The sequence below is a fragment of the Leucopleurus acutus genome (assembly GCF_964270905.1).
Source record: "Leucopleurus acutus genome assembly, chromosome: 17".
Classification (NCBI taxonomy): domain Eukaryota; kingdom Metazoa; phylum Chordata; class Mammalia; order Artiodactyla; family Delphinidae; genus Leucopleurus; species Leucopleurus acutus.
Genome location: NC_139159.1, coordinates 75,681,790 through 75,695,242, shown reverse-complemented (window position 1 = coordinate 75,695,242; position 13,453 = coordinate 75,681,790). Strand labels below are relative to the sequence as shown.

The 13,453-nt window shown below is 40.9% G+C and overlaps 1 protein-coding gene and 1 long non-coding RNA gene across 18 annotated transcripts in view; one reads left to right on the top strand and one right to left on the bottom strand.

Annotated features, from left to right (window-relative positions):
- The window catches only part of PHF20L1 (PHD finger protein 20 like 1), a 79,327-nt gene extending 75,439 nt beyond the window's left edge, over positions 1–3,888 (bottom strand). For 14 of the 17 annotated variants that reach the window (XM_082858807.1, XM_082858818.1, XM_082858819.1 and 11 more), the window contains exons 1-2: positions 3,645–3,888; positions 1,373–1,492 (exon numbers count right to left, since the gene is read on the bottom strand). In XM_082858807.1, the coding sequence (XP_082714933.1) occupies positions 1,373–1,455 (83 nt within the window). In that variant the 5' untranslated portion in view covers positions 1,456–1,492; positions 3,645–3,888. Of the gene's footprint in view, positions 1–1,372; positions 1,605–3,644 lie in introns of those variants that run through there. The other 3 variants (XM_082858817.1, XM_082858816.1, XM_082858808.1) reach the window with 3 other exon arrangements.
- Positions 3,889–4,056: 168 nt separating this feature from the next.
- On the top strand, positions 4,057–13,364 carry LOC309974121. The gene is made up of 3 exons (XR_014326858.1): positions 4,057–4,133; positions 8,750–8,916; positions 13,042–13,364. It is a non-coding gene; the product is annotated as an uncharacterized lncRNA (long non-coding RNA).
- Positions 13,365–13,453: the final 89 nt, after the last annotated feature.

The following is a 13,453-nucleotide window of genomic DNA, read 5'->3' as shown; positions in this document are numbered from 1 at the left end:
AAAATCAGAACCAAAGAGAGCCAATTACTGACTAAAATAGCATCTTTCAGCGTATGGTCTAATGCAGTGGCTCTCTATCAGGAGCACATAAGCCCTCCACTCCCCCACCCCCCAAAAAAAAACATTCGGCAACATCTGGAGACACAGTTTACCATCGTGACTAAGAGAGATGCTACTGCCTGGTTCCCGGGTGCTTTCCAAGCCCCTCCTGAGAACGCTGTGTACATTCTCTAGCTGATGAGAGTAATTAAGCCCCCTAAAAAGAAGCACTCACTGAGATGCAGCTTGGAGGCATGAGGCCAAATAACTGTGCCTTCCCATCTCAAACTATAGATTCAAACTGTCCCAAGCAGAGCCCATTAAGCTGGGGGTCACGGACGTTTGCAGAGTTCCAACACCTTCGTTTTTGCTAATAGAAAAAAACCCCAGGCTGGTCTAAAGTCAAGTATCATGACTAATCAAGATTTCACTGCCTGCCATTGCCAACTCAGGAAGTTGACTTAATACAAATCCATCAAAGACAAATCTACAAAATGCCCACTACATTTTAAAGGGCGTTGTAGTGAAAAGAAAATGTCAAAAAGGCTGGTAAAGTTGTTGAACTGCTAGATTCCTCATCAAAATAAATGGGCTTCAAGAGGAACTGAGGCTGAACCAAGAGACAGCCACCCAGAGAACAGAACTGGAGGCCAGCTAACAGGAATGAGGAAGGCATACCCTAGGAGAAAGAGGGAATTCTCATTCCTACAGCAGTCCAGTGATCCTGGTGTGTGCTATTTCCCCTTCTCTCCTTTCCAGGTGGTGATTTTATCCTAGGTAACCAATTTCTCCTACACCACTGTATGTAGGGGTATGTTGGAGGTGTCTGAATTCACCCCTTATCACAGATGGCTGGTATAGGAGAAGAAATAAGAGAAGGCCTGAAAGGATTACTCATTTAAAACTGGAAACAGTAACAACCTGCCTTTAGGTCAGTACACTCTGGGGAAGGAGGAGGTAAACTGGGTTTTGGTTTTAGGTGGAACAGTGAATGACAACTCTGCTAACCATCAACATATTCTGCAGTTTGAAAGACCACCTCTGACACAGGCCAAAAAAAGTAGATTTGCATCAAGTTTTTTCTGAAACTTGGGAATCTGGTTATCTGGATTAATCTTCTCCCTCCTACCACCCACAGAGCTCATATTAAGTACAAAAGAGTACTGGTAACTACAAAATCTGAAGAGTAGGAAAACTAAATAAACAATGTATATGTTTACTCAAAATGTGAACAAGTTAATGTTTCTGCCACTGTCAGAAGAAGAGCAATTAACCAGCCCATGTGAAACTACAGATATCATGCTTTAGGTCAAGGGCTCCATATTTTCCATACCATTTTTGTAAGTAGTCCAGTGCCTCCAAACGAGCACCAATCTCAAAAGTGATTCCAGGACGATTTGGGGGCTTTTTACTCATCTTGAGATCCTGTTCTTCGGAATTCTCTTTTCACTACCTCAAGAGAAAAAAAAAAAAATTAGATTCTGATGCATAAAAGGCACAAGGGATTAAACAGAATTTTTTAAACATTACATGAGAAGTTAAAATAACTGCCAAATTTTTAAGAAATTTGAATGATGATTACCAATATCTCTAGGTAAAGTACTGTACAACTTGCAGGCAATCTTAACAATGAATTAAGAAAAGGGAGATTAAAAAGCTAACTACTTTAAAAGAATGAATAGATGGGGATTAAAACTAACTAATGGCTAAAATGCTTTAAATTTTAACTCGAAAATACCCAAGAAAATTCTTCAGGATAACAGCTGAAAATGTTTTTCTGTCTTTGAAAACTCAGGACAATTGAGTATTCTGGCATATGACTATTGAAATTCTTAAGAGAACAAATTAACCAAGTTTTTCAACAGATATTTATTGAGTGCCTTGTAACATAAAACACTTGATAACACACTAAAGAACACAATGATGGAAGAAACAGCAGACACACTCTTCCAGTGCAGATTTAGTAATTCCTCTTGTGATTAGGATTTTTCATTACCTATAATCTCCCACCTTGGTAGCACATGATTCAATAATTTTAATTTAACATATAAACTTGCAGAGGAAATTTCTTTCTTTTTCTTCACATTCAACAAGCAACAATGATACAGACATTTCTTAACTCTGAGAATTTATTTCTACTATATTTCAACATAGACAGTACCCACACTGACAATAAAAATGGTTGTACGTTCAAACAAAAAACTACAAAGGAATACCTATTCCTCTCTAGACCACGAACATGTGGAATATTCACAATACTCTTGGCCAGTGGCGAGCTAGCACACTTGAGGTAGCCTCTTTTTCACTAACTAGCACCAGAGGAATATGAATACATTTTGCAACAGCCCAATCAAAATATAATATTTAATCAGGAATGGAAACCTACTGGGGGAGAGGAGAAATCTCTAAAACCGTTTTGAAATTTAGAATTACTAATATGACTATGCTCCCTCCCAATTTAAAAAAGAAAACACACAACTGTGTCATGTTTTTTCAATGGTTTTGTCATAATTCTAAAGGGACAAAACAGCAAGCATAAAAACCAACTGCCCTTTCCTCTTAGAAAGAATCTGCTAAGGGAAAATACATGCCACATATGCCAAATACAGCAATACATGTCATAAAAATACGTAAAATCAAACTTAACTACTCATGGGGGTGGGCAGGGGGGGGATATCCTCCTGCCTGCCAGGGCAGCAGCAAAGATTAATGCATTAAAGTTAACAGTAGGCTCAGCCAGAGGGCGTTTGGTGCAAAAGAAACAGTAGTATGAATATTTTTAATAGCGGTCTGGTCAGTGTGCAACACACAAGGCAGTTACTTGTAGAAACGTAATCCACCTTTTCTGCTGCTCTTCACAGGGAGAACTTAGTAAGGGGTAATTGAGAAGTTACACTAACATTTTCTAGGATCAAACTTAGAACCCACAAGAAGTGACAAAGTTAATACATATAATTCCCCCCCCCCCCCAGTGACACTGCGGGATGAGGTGCCAGAAAATGAAAGATTTCCTTCTTCTTGGGCGGAGAGGGGCAGATGGGGAGGGATCTGAATTAAGGAAAAGTAAGACAAATAAACAGTCTATTGGGGGAGGGGGGTAAAACCTGAAGCAGAAAGAGAAAGGGGGACGGAGAGAACGGAGAGGAATAAAAATCGGGAAGGAAAACGAACAAGAAAGCAAAAATATATAAGGGTGGTGAAACCTGAGGACCTGACAAACGGGAAGGAAGAGTAAATCAACTAGAAGATACAACCCTGGGAAAATGAAGCAATGGTCAGAGAATGGCCGCGGGGCCAAAAAAACGGTGGGGGGGAGGTGATGCAGGGCAGGAGGGGGCTGACCAGAGACAAACAGGAAAGGCTCAGACCGGGCGGCCAGGGTGCAGGAGACGCCTCCAGGTTTGACAGCCGTCCGGCCCTCGGCAGGGGGGGGAAGGAAGGGAGGGGTAGAGGGAGCGGCGGCGCCCAGACAATAGGGGCGGCAAGTTACGGAGAGGGACGCGGGAGGGGAGCGGGCCAGAGACAGACACCAGCGCTGGGGTGTCCCGGGCGGCCAGGCGGGGGCCAGGCGGCCTCCAGGCCCTGCAGGCGCCGCCGCCTCTTACCGACTCGGCCTCCTCTTTGCACAGTTGCCGGGCTACCCGGGGCCGAGCCGGGGCGCGAACAGGACGGCCAGCCCGGGACTCCGCCTCCGCCTCCTCCCAGGCAGCGGTCGGGGACGGAGCAGGAGCGGAGCGGAGAGAGCTGGGGCCGCAGCGCGGGGTCGGGCCCGAGGTCGCGCGGGAGGGAGCAGGTCCGAGCCCTCAAGCCCGCTCAGTGTCCGCTGCCATCGCCTCCTCCGCCGCCGGCCAGCCCTGACGCGACGCCGGCCCAGACGACGTCAGCCGCCCGCGACGAACCGGAAGCTGGTCTGGTCGCGTCACGTGACGCAAGAGGGTTTGGCCCGGGCCGTGCGGCCGATTGGAGGGCCGCCCTGGGAGGCGGGGCTTTGCGGCAGTTGGCTGACAGCTGGCGGGAGGGGCCCTGGTTACCGAAGGAAGGAACGCGGGCCCCGGGACCCCATTGGCAGTTGTGAAGTGTTTGACCTTTGAGAGGTGAGGACGAAACCCATTGAATGTCACTGTTCTTGATTTGTTGGGAACCAGGTTCTCAAAATTCCTCAATCCCAGCACCCTGGGCAAACTTTTGTAAAGGTACACTACACGCTTTCTTAAATATACACCCCATTCCACATTAAGAATAGAGCAAATGGTTACTGTTATAAACTAAGTAAACGTCTATTGAATGAATGCCTAGTGGCAGGAACTGTGCTGTAAGTACACCACATGACAACCACAATCGCACAATTGTATTCCTTTATAGTCTAGGAGATCCTTACAACACAAAAGGCAAATATTACTAAGACATTCTGTGTTTGTTGCGTGTGTGTGTGTGTGCAGCTCAAGAACCTATGGCTAAATCGACATGACTTTCCTAAGAATACACAACTAATGACAGCAGAACTACTTTTCTTGAATACTTACCATATCCCAAACTCTGTACTGCGCACAGAAGAACGTGTCCCCACTTTGGGGAAACCAACAAGTGAACACATTCAAAGCAATATTGAGATAAACATCTTTTTTCTCTTTCCAGTGTGCCACTCTGATTCTCAAGCTTTCTAAATGCAACACTGCATGCAAATAATACATTTATCATGCTTTACAGAGTGCAGTTAAAATAGCAAAGTATCACTCTTTAAACTTCAATTATACTGAGATTCAGTAATTTAAACAACCACATCCATATCCTCTTATTCAACAGACGTTCAATCAGCACTTACTATGTTACTAATAACTACTGAATTACACTGAGGATGGCAATATACGGAAAAGATATGAATAAGACAGTCTCTAGTGGACATTTGTCTTCTTGGTTTTCAGTTGACCAGCATCCGAAATCCCTTTCAATGTTTGGGAAATTTCCCATCATGGTTGTCATTAGTACAGTATACCATATATTTATAGATTCCACATGACAGGATTATACTTTGCACCCTCCTTAGAATTATATGTGACCATTTGATTTGCTTTGGCTAATAAAAGGAAATTGGAAGTGAGTTTTGTCACAGCCAGTTGGTAATTTAAAAAATCCAGTTCACCAAGTTTTTTGTCTCTGGCACAGCAAAATGCAATTTTTGAGATGGTGGCTGCTCTAACAACCCATATTCTAAAGAGATTATGATGATGCTAATCCACAAGTGATATGTAGTATAAGGAAAAAAATAAATATTTGTTGGTTTAAGCTATTGAAATTTTGAGGTTGTTTGTTAACAGCATAACCTAATGCAAACTGACATATACACCCACCTTATGAGCCTTAGGGCAAAGTCAGCCTCACACTAAATAAGATGAAAGTATAAGAAACTCATGTTCCCTGTTTCCCTTGCGGCTAAAGTTCTATTCTTGGCTATACCAATTAGACTCTCTCACTGAGAACTGTATATCAGAAGCTGCTGGTGATGTTCAAAATAAGGAAAATTTTCTCCAGCAGCAGTGGGAATACCAGTTATCAAATTTCTAACCTTCAGCCCAGAGCTAACTAACTGAACCCTGGAAAAATCCCTGCTGATCCACAAACCAATAGGTGAGAAAAAAATAAATATTTGTTGTTTTACATCACCGAAAATTTGAGGTTGTTTGCAATTTAATTAAAATACATAATGTAAAGGCTAGCACAGATTCTATCCAATTTCCACAGTTTGCTGACAATCTATCCTGAACAGATGATTCTTCCATTTTAATTGGGACTTAACAAGAGATCCCTCCAATAATGTAACTTGAAAGAAAATAAATGGAAATTGGGTCTAATGTATCAATAAATGATTCTTGGCTTGAATGGATTGTATAGGTGAGTGTCCTCAATGCAGTCAATACCGTCCTTTAGAAGGCACCTTGGGAATGGGCGGAGGAGGCATATTTTTAGTTGTCACATGATTGGAGGAAGGCATTGCTGCAACTTAATGGGGAGGGACCAGGGCTACTAGACATCCTGAAATACACAATGCAGCCCCATACCTTGAAGAATTGCCGCAGGTCGTACATGACTTTTGAATGGCCCTCCGAACTTTCACGTAGGTTAAAAAAAGAACTGTTGATCATTTTTGGAGCCTACAACTCAGTTTTACGCATAAGCACAAAGTATTTTTGCAAGGTTTTAATATGCACTCAGTTTCGAGGAATGAGGCCACTATATAACATGAGGGAAGGCTGTCCTCTTTGTATGAATATTACCAAGATTTTATTGCATTTTTAAAAATCATGCCACCAATGGCAAAGCTACTCATAGTATTTGAGGCACTGATAGAACACACCTATATCACTCTGCATTTTATGTTACATTCAGGATAAATCTAAATTTCCATATTAGCACTTGACTGCTTCATTGTGGCTCTTCGTGAGTCATGGCTGACCACTTATGTACTGAGATAGATATTATTTTTATTGTGAATTACTTTCATAAATGTATTCTTACATTATTGTTATGGCATTGTATTGATTTTTTTTAAATATGTGGAGCTTGATTATTTCATGTATGGATTTAATTTCAGAAGAGTGCAGAAGTTGTGACATAGTATTAACTCTAAAAAGAGGACATTACGTCTGATAAGACTGATAGAAAACTCATATAGGCTATCATCGCTGCTTTTGACCCTACAAAGTCAACGGTCAGAACCAGGGAAGAGATACAACATACTGTATAGAAAAGTCTGGAGATGACTCCCCAGCCATACAGTGAAGCTGTGCATCACTATGTCCCCTCTTCTCTAGTACCCAACACACCCCTTGTCCAGATGGTAAATGTTAGCCATCAGACACTTCATCTCCAAATTTAGAAAGAAAGAACTTACAGCTGTGTTTGAGTGGAACCAAACAAGCAGTGGGCAAATTATCTTGAAACAAGGGTCCTTAGGCAGAAATCACTGAACTAAATTTCTCCAACATTAAAAATATGAATATGGACCCATAATACCTCCTGGAATATTTAACAACTGTATATACCTATTTTAAGGGGAGAAGTCGTTACTAAATACCAGATATTCCTTCATTACATGCAAAACACAGAAATCTATTTTGTGTGTTTGCTTTAATATATATAATCAGTGAAGAAAATCAAAGCAATTTAAAGATTTTTTAAAATAGACTAGTTTAGTAGAAACCTAACCTACTGCAACAGACACCCTTGGCATATCTACCTATTCCATTTTAAAATCTTTGAGAATGGCACTAATAGCACATCCTTCACCTGCCAAAGAACTTAGTTGTCTTGTCTCTCTAGCACCATATCCTTTTACCAACTGACCAGAAGTGATAGTTGTTCCAGAATTAATCTCTGGCAGTTGAGCTCCTAGACCAGGTATGAACATGACAAAGAGATATCATCTCTCTCATATGTTCACACACAGCATTCTGCTCACATTCCTAAAGTATTATATTTCCCACTGAATATGAAATCAACTCTTAATTCCTCAATGGATTTTCCCGTTTGTGATACTGGAACAAAGGATGGGCTCTTCACTTTCAGCTACTATGTTGATACTTCGAAACTCCTCTGATTCTGGTCATTGTTGTTTACTGTTATCACTTCCATGAACTCTCTCAGTGTTTCTCAAGCATTGGTCCATCAATCATCTGCATTAGATGCACCCAGGCTGTTTGTTAAAATGCAAGTTCATGGGCCCTAACCTGTATCTTGGTCTTAGAGACCGGAAACCTGTATTTTAAAAGCCATCCTAAATCATTCCTATGTACATGGAAGTTTCAGACCTGCAGTGTGTTAGGAGTCTTGTGGTTGCATGGGACTGAAATTCAAGGCAAACAGGCTTAAGCATAAATGGAATTTATGTTTGTGGAATTAAAAACGGATGAAGTATGTTTTGCCTTCTGATTCAGGGATCAAATGATAATATCTTTCACTCTGCTTCCTGTGGGTTGGCTTGATTCTTGGGATCCACATCCAGGCCCCCAACAACTTCAGACCCGTCACTGCAACATCCTAATGAACATAAAAACAATCCTAGAAGTCATTCTCTCACTGGCCTAGATTGTCAGGTGCCCAATTCTGAACCAAGCATGGTGGCTGTGGGAATGACTTATACTGATTTGTCTTGAACCTGGGTCCAATCCCCAATCAGGCAGGTGGAAGTGGAGACTGGCCCCAACCTCAGGGACTGAGAGATGGGAATAAGTGGGTCTTTTAAAGAAAATTGAGGTGCTGTTATGTGAAAGAAAATGGGAGCCAGACAACAAAAACAACTAATATTCATTGCAACTGGCTTATACTGACTGTAACTCCAAATGGCAATTTATAGCCATTCAACAAAATTGAGTTTACTCTTCTTGGTTTGCAAAGATAGAAAACCAAGCCAAATGAGAGGCAAATCTAGTAAGAGTTTGACCTAACATTCATATTCCTAATTACTTAGGTATTTGCTTTCACAGGCAAATCTCTGCAATGTAGAACACTCTGCTGGGGATTGTTAAAACTGGGGGAAGAGAAGGTAGGCAACAGAACATAGCAAGCATACAAATTGACAGTTAACCAAATAGTGAACACTTTTAACCTCTTGGTGACCATTATTTTCCTTGTGAATGGAGCTAGCCACAATTCAGTGGCATTCTCAAACATGGCAGACCGCATGCCTGCGTGCACTCATTCTTTTATCTTTCAGGTACTTGCTTAATCACTCAAGAAATATTGAGTGATTTCTGCTTAATACTAGAAACTGGGTGATGCAGAGTGAGAGAACAGGAAGAAAAACAAAATGAGGCATCCAAAGCTAAGGGAACTTGCCGTGATGGAGAGGTGGATACAGAAACAACAAAGTACAGTATGAAGGTAAATATGAATCATTTTGAAATAGAGATACTGTAGGACTGTGCTCATTCTGACTCAGAAAATCAAGGAAGACTGCGTAGAGGAAGTGACATTTGAAATACACTTTGAAGGATGAGTAAGCTTCAAATAAGATTCTATACAGACTCCAAAATTATTATTGCCCTATGGTTCTTTACAGGTTTTTTTAATTGACGTATAGTTGATGTACAATATTAACTAAGTTACAGGGGTACAATATAGTGATTCACAATTTTTAAAGGTTATACTCCATTTATAGTAAGCATAAAATATTGGCTGTATTCCCCATGTTGCACATTATAGTCTTGTAGCTTATTTTACACCTGTTTATAACTCTTAATCCTTACCCTTATATTGCTCCTCCCTTTTGTCTCTCCCCGCTGGTAACCACTGGTTTGTTCTCTATACCTCTGAGTCTGCTTCTTTTTTGTTATATTCACTAGTTCTTGTATTTTTTGGATTGCACATATAAGTGATATCATACAGTATTTGTCTATCTCTGTCTGACTTATTTCACTTAGCGTAATGCCAAGTCCATCCACGTTGCTGCAAATGGCAACATTTCATTCTTTTTTATGGCTGAGTGGTAGTCCATTATATTCCATTCCATATGTACCGCATCTTCTTTATCCACTCGTCTGTTGATGCATACTCTTTATAGTTTTGATTGAAGCTCTGACAAATAAAAAACAGCATTCTACTTCCAATTCTTTCCCACAGCGTTTATTGAGCATCTGCAATGTGCCAAGTTCAGTGCTAGGCCCAAGGAGCATAAGGACGAAAAATCTTATTTCCTGATCATAAGGCACTTAACAGTGTAGTCAAGCAGACCAACACACTAATAGGTCATCCTTACACAGTGTAAGCGTGCAGGAATATGCAGGGTTAGGATATGTGCTCTATCTGGTCACTTGCAATTTAACTAAGTGTCTGTCCTTTTGGTCAGGACCAGAAAACAATACCAACATCTCCAAGGTAACTGCCAGACACTCAAGATGAAAGAGAGTTCTCCCCATGGGGGAGGGGAGAGGGCTGGACTGGGGCAGAGAACTTGTTAGCACATGCATTGCCACAGTTCTGCCTTAGTAAAAAAATACTGAGGCAATCCAACTTCGTGGTCAGGTATTAGATTACTTCCTCATTTGTAGTTTGCAAAACATTCAACAGAGCCAGTTTCCCCAAGACAAGGGTAAACATCCTTTGATTTTCTTTATTTTCTTTCCTTTTTATTTATTTATTTTCAGAACTATGGGTATCATGCAGATCATAGGAGGCTATAAATTTGAAGGAAATCAAATCCATTACCTTATTTCTTGCTGTTGTTTTTTAATGGCAACTTAAAATAGAAAGCGTATGAGAGCCAGGGATTTGGAAAAAGACCAGTAATTGGATGTTAGACCTGACACCATCACCAGAGTGGTTGAGGTCTAGACACTTCTCTGATTTTCCTTTCCTCACACGTAAGTGAGAATCTTAAATCTACTTCACAGAGCTGTAATGAGGATTAAATTAGAAAGAACCAGCTGTATGTGTTTTGCAAATGATAATTGATGTACAAATGCCAGGTGTTTCCAAATGTTCCTCTTTCACCTTTCCCAGGGACCCTTATATCTAGTTGCTGTAATCTCTGAGGGTACTCCCAGTTTCACTCGCTGTGATTCCATGAAAACACACATTTTTCTGAAGACTTACTTTGCTTCAAGTCCTGTGTTTGCTGCTGGGGCTTACAGAGATGAGTAAGACGCTGTTCTTGCTGCCAAGAATGCAAGCTTTTATTAAGACTTTATTACTGGGTTTTCACTAATCAGTCTCTCTCGATCCTCCTCCTCTAAAAACTGCCCCCCCCGCCCCCCAGTTTCTCAGTCTATCTATTGTCTCTGTCCATCTCTCTCTCTCTTTAAAGAAGGTATTACCACTGTAATTAGAATATGAACTCTGAGCACACAGTAAGGACATACCTAGAGCATTTTTAAGAGACTACTTGCAAGAATTATTGTACAAATCCTAAAAAGACACAGTAACAACAAAGGAAGTTTGAGAACATCAGTTAAAGACAAATATCATATGATGTCGCTTATATGTAGAACCAAAAAAAGGGTACAAGTGAATTTATCTACAAAACAGAAATAGAGTCACAGATGCAGAAAACAAACTTATGGTTACCAGGGGGGAAGGGGGGGAGGGATAAATTGGGAGATTGGGATTGACATATACACACTACTATATATAAAAAATAAATAACTAATAAGGACCTACTATATAGCACAGGGAACCCTACTCAATACTCTGTAATGACCTATATGGAGAATGAATCTAAAAAAAGAGTTGCTATATGTATATGTATAACTGATTCACTTTGCTGTATAGCTGAAACTAACACAACATCATAAACCAAATATACTTCAATAAAAACTTTTTAAAAAATGAACGAATGTAAAGGCAAATAATAAAAGTATTGTGATGAATCTGTGTTGAATTGTAAGCTCTGAAAATCAGAAGAAATCATTAGAGATTTCATTCTTCTATCACCATCTGAACATGTGATACTCTAGTATTATTACAAGGGAATTAAAGTGAACCAGTTTAATTAAATCCAGATCTATCCTGGCTGGCCATTTTTCTGATTTCTTTGTCTTTTCTTAGTGTATCACTCACAACTGAATTATCATGCTCTCCAAATATTTATATGTAAATCCCCATCCCTACCCACATAGTACCTACAGGCAAAATAACCCCCTATTGGCATTCTGGCCTTACAATCTGATCACAATTCATATTGACGACAGCATCTATTACTCACAAAACCAAACAATTTGCAAGTTCTTCCAAGACAGTGTCCATAAATTATGCATATGACACATGACAAATACCCAAGAAACGGGTAATCTGACAAGTTCAAGGTGACAGCAATTAAAAAGAGAGATGCATATGTCTCAAAAGAATTATAGGTAAGGATATTGGCACAGGGAGTTGACAGGAATCAAGTAAATAAGAAACAGTTGACTACGTTTTTGATAGACTGTCCAGCCAAAGAGGTACTAGCTTGGTATCAAAGAGATGATGACAATTTAAAGCTTCAAAGGACCTCTTCCACCTTCCAGCTTCCAGGAGCAAAAGTAGGCTGAGAAAGTTGCTCAGCTGCTGAGGAAAGCATATTGTCTTGTCTCCAGAGGTAGCCAAGGAGAGTAAGGAAAAGGAGTGAATTTTACTTTCCAGAGGGTGAAGCAGGAGCCACAAAACAGTTGCCTGGGTTGCCCTACCCGGGGAGCAGAATCAGGGCCTTATCAGGAGCATTTTCCATCCACAGGGTGTAGGACTCTTGCAATGTCTGACCATTCAGTTACAGAATTTCCATGCAACAGCCACTGCTGTGTGTCTGCCATTATGCCCCTTTCTAAACAGGAAAGTTTGGGTGGAAATTATTCTGTCCCTCTTCCAGTATTGAATGTTGGGTGTAGGGGGCAAGGTGGTTCAGAAATCTCCATATCAAAAGGAATCAATATAGAAATATTAGAAGACTCTAGATTTGAAATCTGTTGCCATGATTGAATGGCACTGGGGGGTATCCTCTTTGGAAATACATCCTCTCAGCATTTTTGAAAGTGAGAGAGGGAAGTAAATATTTAGGACAGAGATGGAGGACTGCAAATCACATAATTATTTCAAGTTATTCCCTTGCCTCTCTACATACGTCTGCTCCCGTCTCCACTCATTACCCTGTGACTTGCAGTGCCTCCCCATGGAGGTGTGTACTTACCCCACTGACTTTGAGCTTGGCCACACGATCCGCTTTGACCAATAAAGTATGAGTGGAAATTTCAGATGCCAGCCCTGAAGAGAAGTTTTTAGAGGCTTTACGTACTTCTGCCAGCTCTTTTGTTCCCTCTCTGCGTTGAGAAAGACATGTTCCTCATAGGGGCTGATCCTCCAGCCTGGCTTCTGGAATAAAGTCATGAGGGACAGAGCTATAGCCAACTTGCAGGCAACATAGGGCAAGATGTGTTGGTCAGATTCAAGCAAAGAAGCAGAACCACCACGAATGATGTAGAATACGTAATTGTTCAAAGTAAGCATTGAATCTTAGATGACTTTATTTTACTTTTTCAGATATAATTATTATTGCTATTTAAGAGAATTGCTCTTAGAAGGGAAAGAATCTTCTTTTGGTGACAACACAAAGTCTGTGAAAATGCAGTGTGATTGAATATATGTTGAAAAAGAAAACCCTATTGCCAGTTGTTTACCACTGATCCGGCCGTTGGCTCGCAGAAGGATGTGAGTTACCGAAATGAACAGTGTAAACGTACGCAACTGATCATCCTCACAATAGGAAGAAAAATCATGCTACTTACTGTTTGCTTATAAAGATGCTACAGGGAATGCGTGGTTGCTGGAGGAGGTCATGGAGAGGACGTGACCAAAGGGTGACCCGTGGGCTGGACCTGGCTAATGGGAGGCTCCTCAACCTCTCCTCTGTCTTGGGAATGTTTGTTCTGCCTGCTGTTCCGGCAGTGGGAGC